This window comes from Periplaneta americana, chromosome 14 (genome assembly GCF_040183065.1).
Source record: "Periplaneta americana isolate PAMFEO1 chromosome 14, P.americana_PAMFEO1_priV1, whole genome shotgun sequence".
Taxonomy (NCBI): domain Eukaryota; kingdom Metazoa; phylum Arthropoda; class Insecta; order Blattodea; family Blattidae; genus Periplaneta; species Periplaneta americana.
In genome coordinates this window covers 15,150,619-15,171,662 of record NC_091130.1, presented here as the reverse complement: position 1 = coordinate 15,171,662, position 21,044 = coordinate 15,150,619, and the positions used below count along the sequence as shown (strand labels likewise).

At 35.0% G+C, this 21,044-nt stretch overlaps 2 protein-coding genes across 7 annotated transcripts in view; one reads left to right on the top strand and one right to left on the bottom strand.

Annotated features, from left to right (window-relative positions):
* The window catches only part of LOC138713173 (methyl farnesoate epoxidase-like), a 143,550-nt gene that overhangs the window by 44,799 nt on the left and 77,707 nt on the right, over window positions 1–21,044 (top strand). The gene's annotated exons all lie outside the window — the stretch shown is intronic.
* The window catches only part of LOC138713170 (uncharacterized), a 126,494-nt gene that overhangs the window by 93,011 nt on the left and 12,439 nt on the right, over window positions 1–21,044 (bottom strand). The window contains exon 1 of one of the 6 annotated variants that reach the window (XM_069845025.1): window positions 12,580–13,172. The exons of 4 other annotated variants lie outside the window; for them this stretch is intronic. In XM_069845025.1, the coding sequence (XP_069701126.1) occupies window positions 12,580–13,016 (437 nt within the window). In that variant the 5' untranslated portion in view covers window positions 13,017–13,172. Of the gene's footprint in view, window positions 1–2,096; window positions 2,471–12,579; window positions 13,173–21,044 lie in introns of those variants that run through there. One more of the 6 variants, XM_069845021.1, reaches the window with a different exon arrangement.

Below are 21,044 nucleotides of genomic sequence, written 5' to 3'. Positions count from 1 at the left end.
CAACCCTCCTGTTTGAAACTACGCTATAGAAAATTAAAAAAGCGAATTATATCGTCAGCAAATATGCTCAGACTGTGTTGTGCATTTAATAACTGTTACACATACTTTATTTTCATCACATCTAACATTAAAATACATCCAAACAATAGAAGTATCATTGGCACATTTGGGTGGCAACACTGGTCACAACCGCAGCAAAAGTTTCAACAAAACCGATATCAAAAATGCTGCGGCTGCAACCCTGAGAATCCTGTTCACACGTCGCTACTTCTAAGCTGCGCGCAGCATGGAAAAGTAGCGGGCAGCAGGTTCGGCAGCCGCTACTTTTCGGGTTGCACCGTTTTTCACACGTCGCAGTGCGAGAGTTGCGCAGTTTTTTGTACTGCAGCGCTGCAAAAGTAGCGACGTGTGACCGTACCTTTATTTCTGCAAACAATAAGCATTCGGAGTGAGATAGTTCTTAAGCATTTACAGTCGGTAATTTGTCAAAGTTCCTTGAAGCGAGATGATTGACAAAAACAATGTGCACAAGAAATTTCCGAGAAGACTCTTGTAATATAGTGTACAGTACAATATCTCGTTAGTATCTCATCACGGTTAATCATGTCAGTTGGGATCTTTCTCAATATGTTACAGAGGAAAATAAATACGTACTGTAGAGTGCGCACGGTACTTAATTAAAAAAAAAAAAGAATATAATCAGAGAAAATATGAGTTCGGATATTTGACGTATCGGATGATTGACGTTCGGATTATCGACGTCCCACTGTACTACTTTCCAATACTCATATCAAAATCTATATTATATTTTTTTTCCACCTCTCAGAAGATAAGAAGAAAGTTACAAATCCTCCATGTGTATCTCTAGGTTTAGTTAAACAAAAACCTATCGTGCTCAAAACTAATAAAACAAACATAAACGAATCGCCTCTCGCAGGAAGAAAATAATAATAATAATAATAATAATAATAATAATAATAATAATAATAATAATAATAATAATAATAATAATACAATCGCCTCTCTACAAAAGACATCAACACTAATAAAAATAATACAATTACTTTAATTTAAAAAATTGATTTTTTATCAAAGTGGATAAAACATTGTACGATATCATAACTTTATAACACAATACTGGACTGGTTATTATCAAACTCATATCGTAAATAACTATTATAACGCAGGTGTACAAAAAAATGATCTAGACTGAAGACCGTGGTAACTTCCCGAAAAAAATAATGCACAATGGTGAAGTTTGTCTGATGTATTATTATAGAAGCCAACCTCCTGATTGGTTGAGCACATTATTATATTGCAAATGTCTAAATTAACCGATAATTTTCGTTGTAATCCATATTGTATTTTTGGTCCAGGGAAAATTTAATACTCGTCTTAAAAACACTCGTAAAAATACTTTTAAGGAAGAAACTTTTCAGGTTGACTTTTTTTATCAATTTTTTAAACATAATATAGCTTTAAGTAGATTATAAAAAAACTTAAAAAAATAATTTTTGTGGTTTACAGAAAACCATAGAAACTAGATAAGATAAAAACGCTAATCAACTGTTACTTCCGCTTTTTTTTTTTGTGCACTATGGTGCTGGGGGTGGCCTCTAGAATACATCTGTTCCGTTGATTCTAGGTTACAGACTTCAATTCAAGTGGATAACTACGATAAAAGAGAGGATGACATGATGTGTTGTGTGTTATTTCTTCGTGGATCACTATTTTCACAGGTGAACGCAAATGGATACATTGGTGTAAGAAACACAACGCGTGGGTTGCACTATGTTCAGTTGTGAAGATTTTTAGCGTAGGCCTACATATTGATGGCGTTACTTGGTAGCGATAAATATAAAACCTTGAGAAAGATCACGTACAAAGCAACACGAATGATATTGATATGAATACGAAAAATAAGTTTATTTCCTTCATCACCGCTTATGAAAATGAAGTGCCGATATAGCGTTTTTCAGACTAAGAGGTAACTTTAATTGCTAATACGTACTTTCTATATTTAATGAAACTAACGCTTGAGGGTGTTCGAGGTACTGTGTGCCGAAATGACTGCTAGTGAGAACGGGTTTACTTACCTAAGTTTTCTATTTGATGTAACCAGCAAATCCTGAGACGCATATTCTAACGCGTCTTCGACAGAAGATTGAACGGGAGGAATAATCTTTCGACGTTCCCTGTACACGGACTGTCTAAATGGATTAACAGATGAAAATGTCAATTCAGTACCGGTATTTTGAATTTCATTAATTACGTTCCTAATTAACTTTACAGGTTTGCAGTATAAATCTTCGCACGCTTTTCTTTTTAAACCAGCACGAATTTTTTGTTTTTCGATTAAATCTGGACTTATATTTTTATGGAAATGATTTATACTTTTCTCTGTCTCCAGTAATGTTTTTTTGTCGTTATCTGTTTTCAGAGTAGCATAGCACATATCCTTGAAACAACGCCATACAATAAAAGATTTTTGATTTCTAAATTTCTTATATTTATTCCCTTCGTAAACTATCATGTCCTGTCCCCGATTACTTTTAATTATTTCAAAGTCCATTATACTAAAACTTAAAAACACACTTGTAGTCTATAGCCGTCCGCATATGCACTGAACACTGCACTAACTAGTTACGTATCGATTTGTAGTCTGTAGTCGATTCGGCACGTCTGCACTCTGCAGTGTTGCCATTTAGCCATAATTCGTTACAGAGAGTGGGACGAAATGAAACTACGCTTGAGGATGTTTGAGGGTACTGTGTGCGAAATGACTCAGTGCTGGCATTGGCTTATTATACAAGTTGAATTTTTTCATCAGCATAACGAGTTTGTTTCTGATTATTCTGGTTGTCGTGTTATCATACGCACTTTCCTGTAACTTGGCCTGCAAGATCGTCAGATATTAATACAGTATCAGATTACTGGTTGTTAAGCTTTCGAAAGAAAGAGCGTTCTTAAGTAAACCTATAATTTTGGTGAGTTGAAGGACTCCATCGCACACATTTTATCAGATATTCCAGAATACGAACTCAGAGCTCCAGTATACGGCATCGAAGAGAAGCTTATTTGTGTCCACAAAATGGTGGACACATGCAACTTCTACGATGAATGAATGGTGATACAAAAAATCCCATTTCTTGTGTGATATTCAGGCCTCGAATTTTAGAGTAATTGCTTATTTTGTTCATTAAGCATTTATTTTAAAACTTTAAAATATGCAACTTTCATGAAAAATCATGAACGCTGGAACAGTTTTATAGCATCCTAAAATGCATATTTGGGTCTTCTGTGACTATTTCATGGTTTTAGTGTCTAAAGCAGGGGTTCCCCAGCCGGTGTGTAGCGAAATTTTGGAACTGAAAAACAAATTTTATGCCCTCCAGAAAGTCTCTCTACAAAGCATTTTTTAAATTTTAAATGACGCCTTTGATATGGTATATTTTATTTTGAAACAAACTTTACCAATGAAACCTGCAACAATGGTCAGCTTAATTTTTCTGTCTGGCGATAATTCGAATAAAAGTGAACACTGCAACAATGCGTAGTATTTAGTTTACTCTTGCCACTTAGTAAAACCATAGTCTAGTATATACAGTCACGAAGCTCAATACGTAGTAAATATGCATCCACAGATAGTTGCTAATCACTAGGATCGCTAATATCGCCTCATTACAGACAATGCGAAATAGTAGCAGCACAGTCTATTGTTCCTAGCATCCTCACAACTCAAGCTTCGTGATTGTATATACTAGACTGTGGTAAGACATAAGAGTTCAGAATCGTCAGAACATAATAGTCAATTTCAGTATAGACCTACCTATACGTGAGGGCGAGTGATATTGCGACTATTTTATTAAAAGTGCTTTATTTAGATTTTATCTGGACAAATTTTTAATTCGAAAAAAGACAATCTGAATCAAGTTTTGGGTTAGATGACAAAACTGCTAATTCAAATAATGTGAGCGAAAATTCCCTTCAGGTTTCACAAAACGTACTGCGTTTCGTAAATATAGTGATAAATACTTGCAATGCGTTATGTGGCGTGGAGATGAATATAAACAAAATTCAAGTGTCTTATAATATGCGGAAATGTTTTGTGAAATCAGTCGATGGTGCGAAATAAACTAAAAAAATATTTAGAAAGTAATCATTCGGCGTTCCGGCACCTTTTCGTTGCATACCTATTTCATCACGGAACCGAAATGTGTGTGAATAACTATGTTTTAATATAATTTTTCTTAGAATTCCGCTTATACCTTGAAAGTCTTAGTTGGACGAAAAAGAGGTTAAAAACGACAAAATTCCAGTACAGTGAACAGTAATCATCTCACCGACCGCTATGAAATATTCTACACGCAGTTCCACCACCTTTTTCTCCATAAGAAAAGCACTGGTTTTTATAATAATAATAATAATAATAATAATAATAATAATAATAATAATAATAATAATAATAATAATAAAACAAATAAGTGTGTCACGATATCGTGGGCATTCTGTAAAATGTGTCGTCAATCAAAAAGGTTGGGAACCACTAGTCTAAAGTGCCTATTTATACATATTATTTTTAATTTCAGTTTTAAAATTTTTAATAGTATAACAAGAGAGGCCACGAACTCAACAATGCATACTCCTTTATGTCTGTGCTGTCTATGGTATCAAATTAACAACAATCAAAATTGATGAGGAAGAGGAAAAGAAATTGGTTGGGTCACTGACTGACAGTGAGAAGAAACTGCCTCCTGAAGGATGCACTGGAAGCAATGGTGAACGGGAGAAGAGTTCGGGGCAGAAGAAATCAGGTGATAGACGACATTAAGTATATGGATCATATGCGGAGACAAAGAGGAAGGCAGAAAATAGGAAAGACTGGAGAATACTGAGTTTGCAATGAAAGACCTATCCTTGGCAGAACACTGAATGAATGAATATTTCAAATTCAAATTACAAGCAACTGTTTCAAACTTCTCGATTTATCAAATAATCAACAAGACAGTCGCTCCTGGAATTCCCAGGGATGACTTATAATGGGAAAATCATTTTCTTGCCAGCAGTGCAAGATTCTTTAAGGTGATGCCTTCTTCTAACAATATATTGTTAATGAATACTATCTATGAAATTATACATTTTGTTTTTATTTATAAATTATTACTTTAATATTCATTACACTTACTTATGGTTTTTAAGAAACCCGGAGGTTCACTGCCGCCCTCACATAAGCCCACCATCGGGTTCCTATCTTGAGCAAGATTAATCCAGTCTCTACAATCATATTCCACCTCCCTCAAATCCATTTTAATATTAACCTCCCATCTACGTCTCGATCTACCCAAAGGTCTCTTTCCCTCCGGCCTCCCAACTAACACTCTATATGCATTTCTGGATTCGCCCATACGTGCTAGATGCCCTGCCCATCTCAAACGTCTGGATTCAATGTTCCTAATTATGTCAGGTGAAGAATACAATGCGTGCAGTTCTGTGTTGTGTAACTTTCTCCATTCTCCTGTAACTTCATCCCTCTTAGCCCCAAATATTTTCCTAAGCACTTTATTCTTAAACACCCTTAACTTGTTCCTCTCTCAAAGTGAGAGTCCAAGTTTCACAATCATATAGAACAACCGGTAATATATGTACAGTAACTATTTTATAAATTCTAACTAATCCAAGTTCAATGTCGGCCACTCTGATTCGGGTGCACGGTTGGATACTGAAGCTCCGCGTAAAATCAATAACACCGCGTGCGACGCTCAGTAATACCGGTATGCAGGGTTGCCAGATTGAGACAGGACTTTGTTGCGAAAATAGCCCGATTTATATTTTGCACGCTTTAGGCCCGTAACACACTTGCAGAGTTTTCGCCAGTGAGAAATGTGTTGCGAGAAAATTAAAAAATTGATAACATGGATTCAAATGGACGTCCACACACTGGAAGAGATTCTCGCTCGAGGCAAAAACCTCGCGCGAGTTTCTCGCTGGAATCGGTAACACAGCGAATTTTCTTGACACATTTATCAAAGATGTTTGACATTAATTTATTTATACTCTTTATGACGATTGAATGTAGAAAAAGATATCACAGGTGGCGATGAATTGTATTGTTTTTATTTGAAAATGAGGAAAGATGGCTGATAATTGCAGTCAGAAACTTATCGAACTTGTACGATGTCACCCGTAGGCCTATTTATATGAGACACGGGATGAAAACTATAAAAACACGAAACTTAAAGAAGAAATCTGGAGACAAATATCAGATTATCTGAAAATAAATAGGGCTGTATTTTATTTTGATGAGATTTAATAGTATTAATTAAACATTTGAATTAATGTATCTATATGTCTTAATAGTTTACATAATTTTAATCAGAACATAGCAAAGAATCCTCTATCATATCATGAATGGCAAAAAACTGTGGTCCATTCAACCTGAAATAACGCCTAAACGTATCATCATTCAAATCGAAACCAGTGTCCAAAACTCGCCCTTATTTTCGTAAAATACAATGTGATTTTCAGATATTTCTGGCTTTAATTTTAGGCCTACTTTTTCTTTTCATTAACAAAATATGTTCAAGTAACTCCATTTCCTCATCAAATTCAACATAGCGTTTGTACGTAATTTGTAAAGTACGACAATATATTTACAGGTTATATATTTATATACTTACAGGTTATATATTTAAGTGCGACAATATACGTAAATACATAAATCATAATATTTCCCCCAACGAGTGATTACTATAATCAGAAAAGTGCTTTCTGCATGAAAGCAGTGCATAGATTTTATCATAGCGAGGTGTGATCTGTGATAGCGAGAACTCCAAGTGTGTGGAGGAAGGCTCTTCGCCTCTTTCTCGCAACACATTTCTCGCTAGCGAAAACTCTTCAAGTGTGTTATACGGACCTAACAAGTCTGTTGCGTTTATTAGCGAGCTGGCAGGTGTGTATGATATAAATAGGGTAGTTAAGGTTACTATTTAGAAATTAACGAATGTGTACATAAGCCTACACTTATACAATTACTACTAGCATTCTATTGGAATTAATTTCGGTATAACAGAAATGCTTTACTGAATTCGAGTGTTCAAAGAAATAGTACTAGAAGTATGCATAAAACGTAAATTTAAATACATCCTCCTCCTTCCAGATGGTTAGGTATTTTTATGTCTTTCATTTTCCATTTGTCATAATTAAGGTACGGATTTTTAGGTCGTTAAAATGTAATTTTAGGTGCCTAAAATAGGTTTAAAAGTGTAGGAAATGGTCTCTAAAGAATTGAAAATAGGCTCTAACAAAAAAAAAATATTTTCTTTAAAAACATGTTCCAAATCAAGAGAATTCACTTCTAGAATTTAATAATTTTAAATGCTTATACACCGTTACCACCACTACTACTAAAAGTACAACTCCATTACATACATCGCCGATTAGGTATATATTACACTAATCAGACTTCAGATGCATACAAACAATTGTTCTTCCTTTGATTCACATACAGCATATAGTCCCGAACTTTGATGACTTAAAAAAAAAAAAAAAAAAAAAAAACCTACAAAATGGCAGGAAACTCCCAATAAAATGACTTGAAAACCAGCGAGCGTTATGCGAATGAGATCCTTGACTCATTTTTAGATGAACTGACTTATGGAGAACGTTCCTCAGTATATTTCCAACAAGACTCCGCCACTGATCATACTATCGGAAGAATCCATGAGAGAAGTGCGTCGAATTTTCGGGAGAAGAATTATCAGTAAATATTTGAGGGCCCCACGAAGTCCAGACATAACACCATGCGATTTATATCTATGAGGGGCACTTAAACATAAGGTTTATGCAAAAAAAAAAAAACCGCATACAATAAATGAGCTTAAGAGACTACATAAGAGCTGAAATCGAATCAATCAGTGAAGCAGAACTTCTTAAAGTAATTAACAACTTCATAAGAAGGTGTCAACAGTGTGTAGCAGTTGATGGGGGACATTTTCAACACCTATGGTGAGCTGAGTACAAATTCCTATACTAAGGCCCGATTTCATCAACCTTTGTTAAATTATAACAGTGTGTTATTTCATTTTAACTGTAAACTTAACAGTTAAAGCATTTCTTCAACTACTGTTAGTACTAACAGGCTGTTAAAACCCATGTTAATTTAACTGCCAAATTTCATGCAATTAAATCATTTAACTCTCTGTTAGCATAGAAGTATCCAATATGGCTGGTGCGTTAGATGTTGAACTTTTATGTCTTGATTATTATTTAGAAAATGATATCCATGAGTACATAAACAGAGGGGTGATTTCTGTGATTTTGACGAAAGTCCATACAAAGGTATAGGCTATTTTCTGCCACGCCTCACTTTTCGCTTTCAACTTAGATCCGTTTGTTTGTTTATTCTCATTAATTGGTTTATACTGCGAAATAATTTCCAGCAGAAGGCTTCTCTCGAACAAAGTGAAATTAGTCCCACGGTTTCTTTTTGTTTCAGTGTTTTCCATTTCACAACAGCAATACCAATACGCCGCTCCATTATACTGTGATACAAACGACAGATAGAAGCAGAAATCAAACCTGAGAGAATACAGAGACTTCTATCCTTTCTGAGTCAAATTACAGAAACAAGCGAGAATCAAAATTATTGTCAGAGTTCAGAAAACAGAATTGAGCCTATACTTGGTTATAGGTTATGGTTAAACTCTAGAATCTCTGGTCCTAACAGAGAGTTAACAAACAGAATGTTAAGATGTGAAATGTAAAGTTGAAGAAACGCAATATTTTTAACAGCAATTCATACTTTTAACTTACAGTTAATTAACGCTATGTTATGTGCATTTTAACAAAGGTTGAAGAAACTGGGCCTAAATGTTTCAGTGCCGGCAGAACGGGTGGCCACTTGGCCGCAGATAAGCTCCTAGCGGCGGGCGACGGGAAAATGAAAACCGCGCTGCTAAAAGTGTCATTGTACGGTACGGTATTTTGTAACTATTATTTTCATAAACTGTTTTGAAACAAGACCATACACACGCGGAAAGATTTTGGGGGTTTAATTAACGAGATAGTGAAACATTACAATGTGATACACAATACCAGACATATACTCCCATTCAGACCTCCTTTTAAAAATCCTGTGCAAGAACCTATCTTCAAGCAGCGAAAAGTTACCGCAATATGCAGGAAACGTCGGGGACAGATTACCCGCAATCCATTGCTCGACTCACCGGCAAGCTGTAGCAGCGCTGGCGGTCGTTCAGTTTCATTACGGTAGGCCTAAAATTCCCGAGTGATGGGGATGGAGTGCGCGGACAACGGGAAGCGTAGAAATGTTTAGTTGAGTGTACGTTATTACATAGTGGTACATTACTACACTTGTTACTGTTATTTGTGTTGTATTCGCTATCAGTATGGTGACGTATAGTACTGCACAACGGATATTTCTAGTTGAGATATTTCTCCTAAAGAAGAAATCATATGACAGTACCGTTCGCAAGTTTCTACGTCAGTTCCGTGACGCTGCAATGGCTTCGAGACAATACATATTGTATTGTATTGTATTTATTAACATTCCATGGTATTCATACATTGCTTTACAGCTAGAATATGGAACAAGTCAAAAAACTTAATACTATTATAAAGTCTTAATTTATAGTCACAGTCTAGATGAAATATATACAGACGAGATTTACAATATAGTCTACTGGTACAACACAAAGTTTTAATATCAAATTTCATGAAGTGTTATTGAATGTCATGAATTCATCTACAGAATAGAAGGCGTGAGAAATTAGGTACTTCTTTAATTTGGCCCTAAATAATTTTATGTTTTGAGTTTCATTTTTTATATCGATAAGGAGGCTATTAAAAATTTTTACTGCCATATAACGCACTCCTTTTTGATAGCACTATAGACTTGCCGATGGAGTATGAAAGTCATTTTTTGACGTGTATTTATGCAATGAACTGTTGAATTAGTTACAAAGTTTTCACGATTACATACGAGGAAGTTTATTAATGAAAAGATATACTGACAACCCATGGGCATTATTTGTAGTTTTTTTTTAAATAGCCCTACACGATTCCCTAGAATTAGCACCTACTATTATTCTAATTACTCTTTTTTGTAATAGAAATATATTGTTACTATCTGTGGAATTTCCCCAGAATATTATTCCAAAACTCATTACCGAGTGGAAGTATGCAAAGTATATTGTTTTTAAGGTATTGATATTTACTATCTTTTGCATATATCTAATAGCAAAACAAGCTGAATTTAGTTTGGGGGTAATTTCTTTAATATGATTTTTCCAATTTAACACATAATCGATTTTTAAGCCAAGAAATTTAGTTGTTGTTTCTAATAGGGATCTATTATTAATTATTGCGCTAGAAATTTGCGACGTTGAATTTGGACAGGATTTAAACTGAATTATGTTAGTTTTGTTACAATTTAATACTAACGTAACCATGTTGTTTCAGAAAATGGAGTGAAACAGGATCGATATTAAACAAAAAGAGAGAACCACAGAAGAGGGTATTCACAGAGGAGACGCTTGCCGTCATTCAAGCAAATACTGAAGCCCGAGAAAATAATTTTGACATGGGCCATAATCCGGTGAAAAAATGTCAACCAGAAGATAAAATTCGGTTCGTTCAAGAAGTAGCGATATGAACAAGCTTGATTAATACTAGTTTCTGATGTTATTTCTTCACTTTCTGCGATTTTTTCCATAACATCAATCAATTCAGACCTATATTGAAAGAGTATACTGTATGTAAACTCCGCGAGACTGAAAATTCTAACTCGTTTGTGATGGCCTACGCCCTAGGTAGTCTTATTTCCACAATTTCGTCTAGAACGTTTGTTCTTTGTGGGAGGAATTAGAAAAAAATGCATATTCCGGACAAGTTTGAAAAAAAAAAATGCAAGCCTGGCGATATTATTGATGCTGTTTTACACATCACAAGGTTCGCCTGAAGTGCATATAACAATGTATAGTAGTTCGCATATGGATATTTGTCACGAATTATTTTCTGTATGCCAGTTTGTATTTCCTCCAAACAGTGCTTCTACTTCATTCAGAATGCATTGTGAAATTGTTTGTGCGTTACTACTAGGGAACGTATTTCTAATTCCATAACATACCTACTTTGTTTGCTACATTCCAGACTAATTATTCAGGCCCCTATTAAAATTCTATAGAACCTAAAACGCCTAAATAAACCATAAAGTCCTACAAATGCCTAAAAACTATGTTTTGCCTAAAAAGTGAATTTTTTGTAGTACCGATATTTTTGTATATCTATACTAATAATAAATCTGTAGCCGAAATTTTTCTGGTAATTTTCGATCTTCCAATATAATTAACCGCCCTGAAACCGAAAATCGCTTTTTTGACATTTATGTTTGTATGTCTGTCTGTCTGTCTGGATGTTTGTTACCTTTTCACGCGATAATGGCTGAACCGATTTATATGAAAATTGTAATATAAATTAAGTTCGTTGTAACTTAGAATTTAGGCTATATGGCATTCAAAATATTTTATTTAAAAGAGGGGTTATAAGGGGGCTTGAATCAAATAAATCGAAATATCTCCCTTATTATTAATTTTCATGAAAAATATTACATAACAAACGTTACTTTAAAAATAATTTCCGATAAGTTTTATTCCATGCAAAATTTTGATAGGACTGATATTTAATGAGATAAATGAGTTTCAAAATTACAATAACAACGCCATCTAAGGTGGTGTAATGAAATAAAAAACAAATGACTTCGTCTATAAAGGGTCTTGGACAACAACAATCGAAAGCTATGAAACATACGGTAGCTTACAGAGAATGTTTCTGTGTTTGTATGAAGTAATATCGGAAGCTAAATTAACCGATTTGTATAATTAATTATTAATTCACCATTGGAAAGTGTAGTTTCTCTAGATGGACATAATGCTATAATGTTATTACAGTAACTTCTGAGTGAATCGAGGACAGGTAAGATTAAAATAGCTTCTTATGCACAGAAAACTTTATAGACATTCGTTTCCTGTATTTCCTAAAAAATTTTTATGGCCAAATGAGTGGTCTCTGGATCAAAATGATCGCATTTTAATGTTTTAATGCAATTTAAATTAAGTAATATAATAAACGATTTATCCTTCTATCAAGCACGAATGTTCCCTGGACCAAATGTCCTATTTTAATTATGTAATTACTTTATATTTCTAACGGGTGCAGCGGAGCGCACTGGTACGGCTAGTTTGAAATAAAAATACCAGTACTAAAATGTACAAATGCGCAAAAACCACAAAAATGCTATTTGAAATGTTAAAAAATATATATCTTACAGGCAAACATTGGTCTGGCAAGTTCGTTCACTTAATTTCCTGGAGCCGAAGATCGTTTGGAAAAGTCCAACCTAACAAAAAATGGATCAGGCGTGAACTTACAAATTAGGTTTTGCGTACAAATTCTCGGAACACGTCCTTATTATTGAAATTTTCCGATTCGTCGTGCCCCCTAAATGTCAACTCCAGCATTCCATAAAAACGTAAACAGTTTATGATTAAATTTAGCACATACCTGTTTTTGTCCACTCGTGCCTTGCGCTTAGCAATTGTTTTCTTACGTTGTGAGCTCGGCTTAGATCTGAAATTCGTATTGCCCAGAACCGCCAAGTTCATTACATTGTTCATGTGCATCTTAGATTTTTCATGAGTCTTCATTTTCTCCCAAATGTGACCTAAATCCACCACACCTCTCTTGGTCCAACTGAAATCACCACCAAAAAGCACACAAGGAAAACAGAAGAACGCATTTTTTACGTCGCACCCGCAAATCCATTCGTTTTTTGTGTAAATATTTCGATTGAACTTTCTAACGCGAGACACTTTAGCACTCTTTAATTCCAGACTTATTTGTAAATCAGGCGTTGGTCTCCCCAAATTTTTCACTTTTAGTTTCTCTTCATATGATAACGAATAAAATCGTTTTTCTACTAAAACACTTACTTTATTCATTATGCATATACGTCAGCACTGCACACCTTAATCTTAATAGTATACTGCACTTCTGACTGTTCTTTTAAATTAATAGGAACTGTTTATGTTCTAAATTAAAAAATGCACTACACCGAACCTTTCTATGTAACGAAGTACATTGTCGTGTTCATTTTGAACATTAAACTGTAATAACAAATATATACATTATATTTCAATAACAATTTGTTTCTAGTAGGTTTTAAAACTTAAGATATTAATTGGATATATTATATTGTAAAACATCGATTCATGTTGGTACCCTTAGATTTCATTGTACTGCCTTCTTGATTCGTATTAGGAACTAATTGGCACGGATTGGTGTCTTCCCCCTGCTCTTTACACCCTCGCGAGACTGAAATCTCTTCTGCACATGTCCATTCTGGGCCCGTGAGTTCAGGCACGAAAGCCCTGCCAATCCAACGGCTTTCCCGCTAGATCTAACGTTTTTCAATGTTAGTTTAGCGAGTAAAACGTATGACATTTCTATTGCTCATATAGGGATTTAACAGTCTTTTTTCAATACTCACAGCGGTAAAATAATCTTATTTTACATTGACAATACAGCAATTTAACGGTTTCTGCTCTGTACCTTAGCGGGGTTTTTACGAATCGAGTTGGCAACACTGAGAAAGGCAGAGGCTATGTTCGTACGATTACGTGGACGGGTGGGCCAGGCGGCGCGGACTGGCGACACTAGGAGCGTGGTACAAAAATGTTCATAAATTCCTTCTCAATTACCTTCTTCGAAATCTCCCATTTTAAGAAAATATATTGGTGTGCGTAAAATATAGATAATTTAAAATTTGTATTTTAATTTATCTAGGTAGTACGAGGGCACTATCCCTGAAACGGTCCCTGGTTGAAAGATAATTTTTACTTTGCTGCCACTTTCACTTCACATAGGCTATTTTGCAGAAAACAATTTGACCAATATACTGGGTGTTCAGTTCAAAATGTGTCTTGGCTCGCTGTATGCCTTCATGTGGCTAGCTGATGAGCCTAGAGAATTCAATCTTCCTACACTTCCGCAGCTCAGGTGTATAATCTAAGAGTCAGAGAAGTTGGCTAGCAAATACGGCGTTCATTCTGAAGAGTACGTGCCGATACGTACGGTAACGCCGGTAGTGGCAGGAATGTGAACTGTTTGGAAATACGTACTGTCGGGATATGGGGAGAGGGTTAAGACGATTACTTACGTATTTGTTGACATTAACTTCGACGGTCAACATGGACACGGAGCATTTGATTTGTGTTGTGGAATGTTACCGTACGCAACCGACGATAACAAAAACCCTGCGTACGACTTGCAGGCGCAAAACACAGTTCGAAAGAGGTTATAGTAGCACACAGACCGTACAGACCGCCATCTGTTGCTACGACGTTCAAGTTATACCGTACACGTTCTCAAGTTCAGATTGAAGAACGCCTTAAATAATAGGCAACTTCTCTAACATATAAGCTGAAACTCGCTTCAAATCGGTGACCCAACAACAGTGACGTCATGACACATTTTGAAATGAACACCCAGTACTGTGCTCCAACCACGAGAAAGTCTCTGCCGGATGAGACGAAAGGGAGTATAGTTGACGCCATCGATTTAGGCAGATGGATTTTATTAATCAGAACTCCAGAGCGAGTTACTCTTAGCTGCAAGGTCGGTTGTTATCTTCGTCGCAGTTGGAATGGGTGAGACATAAGAGTAAACATACATTCCTGATTATCCTAGTGGACTCGGATGGACAGTCATCTCCAAAAACAATGCACATATAACCACTTTTATACAACTGCAGTAATCTGCGTTACGTAGTTGATAATGGGAGCGTCTTAATAAATAAAGATTTAAATCGGTGAACAGCGGATGCGGCAGGTGTACGAATTATTACGGTATAAAAAATTCATCCATCAAGCTCGACAACTATCAGGCTCAGACTGAAAAACACAAGAAACGAATCGACGGCTTTTCTCGTGACCTATTATCATTCCTTGTAAACACATACTACGCGTGATTTAAATCATTAAATTAAGCTCTCATATTCATCTGCTTCCATTAATACTTTTGGAACATGAGGTTTTTGCTTGGTTTATCGAATTACCACAGGTTATTAATTGAGAAAAACTCGCTCCGTGGCCGGGTATCGAACTCTTGACTCCCAGTTACACACACTAGGATCTCTAACGACTGAGCTATGCCGAGACTCAATCCACAGTACCGGATCGAATCTCGTAGATTATCGAATTACGTATTTCCTTATTATCCAACGTGTCGATTCCTGTCGCTTCCGCAACTCTCGTACTTCATGAATGTTTGTTATTAATGAAGACAATTCGACACAACTCAAATTTATTTTTCGCCTGTCGCTACATGAAGTAATGAACATTTGCAATAATTTCTTGGTTCTGGTTATGCAATGCTCTTCTCCTCTTAATTTAGAAAATGCAAGAGGCGAACGAAAGTCATTTACGGCACTCCCATGAATCGGACTGTGCTGTGGTGTGTTTATTAATTAGTCTAATGATCACGATACGAGAGGCGAGTGTGAACATATAAACGACAGATAGCCTTATCGCAATTCATTCTTGCAGTTCTCACAAAACATTGGCTCGCCTACTGGAAATGTCATTGAGGTCATCTGCCAAAATCGGTGCCTCCGACTATAATGCTGTGAATGAATGTTGATGTCATAAGATGCCATAAGATCACACACGTGGGTACTCATATCTCTATTGGCTCGCTGTCACAGCACAAACAATAACATTGATACACACATGTTTATACTACCCTAGTTACAAAATTAGATCACTGTTAATCTCCTGGTCTTTTAATCTCTCCATACAGGAAATAAATGTAGGTGAGCGCATGGTTTTTAAACAGACGTTATAACGATAATATTATATATCTACTTCGTTCCAATATATGTCTCAAAAGTAAGCACATTCCTTTCACGGTTGATCTCCTGGTTGGAGAACAGTAGAAAAATATCATCGCTAAATTCAGAAACAATTTGTATGACACGAGTACCTTTATATGACTATCTTTAGCATTCGAGGCATACACGAAATGAACGTTATACTCAGAAGGGCTTACATTAGCACAGAAGCACTTACAACCAGAGTAGTAAGTGTTCCTTTTATGTATAAAAAAAACCTGCTCGGTGACAAAAGCTATCCCTTCCACACCAAGCAACCCTTCCCAAATAAGCTCTTATACGAATGCTGGTTTTCCAAGAATACGGGTGAAGGGTGTACAAAGTTATTCTTACCTTTCAATTCAATAAATGAATAAAATTTGTTATGTCTAAGTACTTAATCCTTATTGATAGTTCCGATAATATTAAAATATTAACATCATCAATGTATATAGCCTACATAATAATAATAATAATAATAATAATAATAATAATAATAATAATAATAATAATAATAATAATCTATACTAATAATAAATCTGTAGCCAAAATTTTTCTGGTAATTTTCGATTTTCCAAAAATAATTGGTCCTAACATATATAATTAACCACCCTGAAACCGAAAATCGCTTTTTTGAAATTTTTGTTTGTATGTCTGTCTGTATGTTTGTTACCTTTTCACGCGATAATGGCTGAACCGATTTCGATGAAAATTTGAATATAAATTAAGTCCGTTGTAACTTAGATTATAGGCTATATGGCATTAAAAATACATTATTTAAAAGGAGGGTTATAAGGGGGCCTGAATTAAATAAATCGAAATATCTTGCTTATTATTGATTTTTATGAAAAATGTTACATAACAAAGATTTCTTTAAAAATCATTTCCGATAAGTTTTATTCTTTGAAAAAGTTTGATAGGACTGATATTTAATGAGATAAATGAGTTTTAAAATTAAAATAACTGCCATCTAAGGCCGTGTAATGAATTAAAAAACAAATGACTTCGTCTATAAGGAGCCTTGGACAGCAACAATCGAAAGCTATGAAAGATAGCCTACAGATAATGTTTCTGCGTTTTTATGAAGTAATATCGGAAGCTAAATTAACCGATTTGTATAATTAATTATTAATTCACTATTGGAAAGTGTAGTTTCTCTAGATGGACATAATGCTATAATGTTATCACAGTAACTTCTGAGTGAATCGAGGACAGGTAAGATTAAAATAGATTCTTATGCACAGAAAACTTGATAGGCTATTCTGTATATTCGTTTCCTGTATTTCCTAAACTAATTTTTATGACTAAATGAATGGTCTCTGGATCAAAATGATCGCATTTTAATTCATTAATTAAATTTAAATTAAGTAACATCATAAACGATTTGTCCTTCTATCAAACACGAATGTTCCCTGGATCAAATGTCCTATTTTAATTATATAATTACTTTATATTTATTTCTAACGGGTGCAGCGGAGCGCACGGGTACGGCTAATAATAATAATAATAATAATAATAATAATAATAATAATTATTATTATTATTATTTATTTAACGACGCTCGCAACTACCGAGATTATAATATATCGTCGCCGATGTGCTGGAATTTTGTCCCGCAGTTCTTTTACATGACAGTAAATCTACTGACATGAACCTGTCGCATTTAAGCACACTTAAATGTCATTCGATCTGCTCTAGGATCGAACGCGCAACCTTGGGCACAAAAGACCAGCACTCTACCGACTGTGCCACCCAGGGCGACATGTGTATGCATGAAAATGATAAAATAATTACGCAATAGACATGAAAATGAAAAAATATATATATAAAAAGGGACCTAATAAATATGCATTTCTATAATCTGGGGGCCACGATCAGGTTTTATGTGCAAGTTATCAATGTCGATGATATATCAATAAAAGATTATATTATATCAAAATCCAGCTCCTGTATATTAATAACGCCTAAACAACACATTCATAAAGATGCTTTGGCAAACCATTACATCTCCGTGGCCGTGAACGACGTCTGTAGGAGTACAATCTGTTGCACAATGTTATCGCACTTTGTTGATCTTTTCTATTAATAGCAGTTCATTAGAATACGGAATGTTTTGTATATATTAAAAATAATGAAGAATGTTAAGTTTAGCTAGCGGTTATAGGATTTAATAGCAATTTCATAAAATCTATTAACTTTGCAACATTAATCAAAATAGCCCAATTCGCCCAAAACGTAGCCAAAAAAGTCACCTGTCGGAAACAGTGCGCCCAATTTGAGAAAAAATGACCAATCTGGCAACCCTGCCGGTATGAAATTCTTTCGTATACCTGGTAAGGTGTATCTTGTCTCAGTAGCAACAAACTCAAGTCCCTTCAAATGAGGGTGGAGATTATAGGAGGGTTGTAAATTTTCAGGATTCCTTTCAAAACCTTGTTATTGTACAGGCTACCGGAACTCAATTTCTTGAAAGACAAGCTCAGTGACGGAACTACACAGTACAGTATGAAGAGAGAGATTTTGTAATTTTATTTAGCGCTACAGAATGTATCAACTACTCCCATCCCCCCTGGACGGATGGACGGCACCGCTCCACTCTCCCATCGCCATAACAATACAGACGAAGACATACTGAATCTCCTTTCTCTCTCTTTTCACAGTGAGACAAGATACATCACAGACTTTCTTTTTAATAGTCACTCCGTAGTAACTGCGAGTCAACAATGAACCTGAGCAATATCAGACACACAAATGCTGCCAATATACAGAAATGTGTAACATTTCAATTAAATTTATATTCGAAAACATACTGAAATATGATTAAAATACGGACAAAAATGAATATCACGAAGATAGCACATACTTTCTCAAGCGTTTCGTTCGTAATATTCAAAATAATCTCCGCATATGATCCATATATTTGATATCTTCTTTTGCTCCGAACCTTTCTGTCGTTCACCATTCCTTCCAGTGCATTCTTCAGTAGGCAGTTTCTTCTCAGCCAGTGATCCAACCAATTCCTCCGGATCAGTTTCAGCATTATTCTTTCTAGCTGTTTCATTTCTAATTCTGTCTATCCATTTCACAACCTCCATTCTACTTCATATCCACATTTCAAAATTCTTCTAGCCGTTTTTCTTCAATTCGTCATAATGTCCATGTTTATGCACCATACAATGCCACACTCCACACAAAGCACTTCACCAGTCTCTTCCTTTTCCAGAAGTTTGCAGAAAATGCTCATTTTTCTGTTAAAAGCTTCCTTTGTCATTGCTATCATCCTTTTTGACTTCCTGGCATCAGCTTTTGTTACCACTTACAGTGGACCCCAAGTGTTTTGAAGCTGTCATCTTGTTCCGCTGCTTCATATATCTATGATGATAATCATAATATTCAATAAGCATCTTTTCCTAGCCCTCTTCCTGAAGCATACTTCATACTTTCCTGATTTTGTGTTACGTTTAATAATGAAAACAAATACTACCTGCTGCTTTTATTCCTGCTGTAATGTGTGAAGACCTTCGTGGAAAGCTGGTTTGAGTGTCAACATGCTGCTTAATATTTTCTCAAATGACATTGATTCTATTATTGTGTTTCCCGTTGGAGGGAATTTGTTGCAATATGAGTTGTAATCTTTTCAGTTCTTCTCTTCCTGACACCAAATAGGGAACAAAATTTCGTTTTGGAAAGCTGAAACGAATTTTAGCTATTTATTAAACTAAAAAGAAAATGAGTTACTTAGGGTCGTATTCATAGACGAGACTTTAGACCAAAGTTGGCTTTGGAAAGTATAAAGTCGTCATTTTCCTATTCACAGTCGACACTTTGATGACAGTAAACTTCAATCGTGACTTTACTTCGAAGTCGCCGAAAATCTAGACTTCGAGTTTGACTTTCGTTCGTGGACATAAGGAAAATGGCTGACATTAGGGAAATTGTTGATATTGAGGACATCTAGGAGATTATTAAAGCTGCTCGTGTTCCTTAGCATATTATTAGGCCTAGATATAGATAATAAATTCAAATGAAGATACAGATTTGATAAACAGATCGTATTATATATCCTCGCCATGTTTCAACATTCATTGATGAATAATAATCAGAAAGAATTACCTGTTCCACCACTAATAAAATTTCTTATTTTATCGCGATTTTATGCCACAAGTAAGGATTGACGGTTTAATATTGATTTTGACTATTTAATTCTATAGAGGATAGGTTATACAGTTGGATATGAAGTTAATTTATAATCCTGTGGTCGTCATAATAATGTTTTCTGCATATTGATTTCAGATAACTTTTAAGTAGTTTCTACAGACATGCAGGGAGTAACTCTGCCAAATGTCAGCAGGATAATATGTCTCTTTCATAGTCTCTCATTGGTGGCATCTTCTTATCTTCCAATCCTTCAGAATAAAGAAACAAATATCAAAAGTCCTTCAATAACCGTCTATTCAAAAATACAAAATATTACATAGGTTACATGAACATATTCTGACTAGCGCTTTCGCTATTATAATAGCATCTTCAGGTCAGACTTGCGTGATATTAAGCTTTTCATATAAAGACATAGATGGACAAGTAACGTCGAAATGTGTTAAGGTACATGACGTGAAGATATAAAAATACAATGGTAAGAACGCCAAGACCAAAGACCTTGTAAGTAGTTTATCGTCACTTCATTTCTCTTCCTGGTTCTATACAGGTCCCTTCACTAAAATTTATTATTGATTTTTGCAGATTTTACAATGTGCTGCCACGTCGTGATGACTGATGCAAAACAATATTTTAATTTGTTATTCTTTTAACTGTCTGTGTCTCTATTTTACGCTGAATATATATCTTGCAGACCTCAATTTTTTAAACAAATTTTGATCTATAAGCTGCACACATGTCAAATACTTTTATGTATTAATTTTTGAGACCTCATGAAGGTTTTACTGTCATATATATATATATATATATATATATATATATATATATATATATATATATATATTAGACTGTTCATAAGTCAAATTTTACTTTTCTTACCATTGTATTTTTATATCTTCACGTCATGTACCTTAACACATTTCGACGTTACTTGTCCATCTATGTC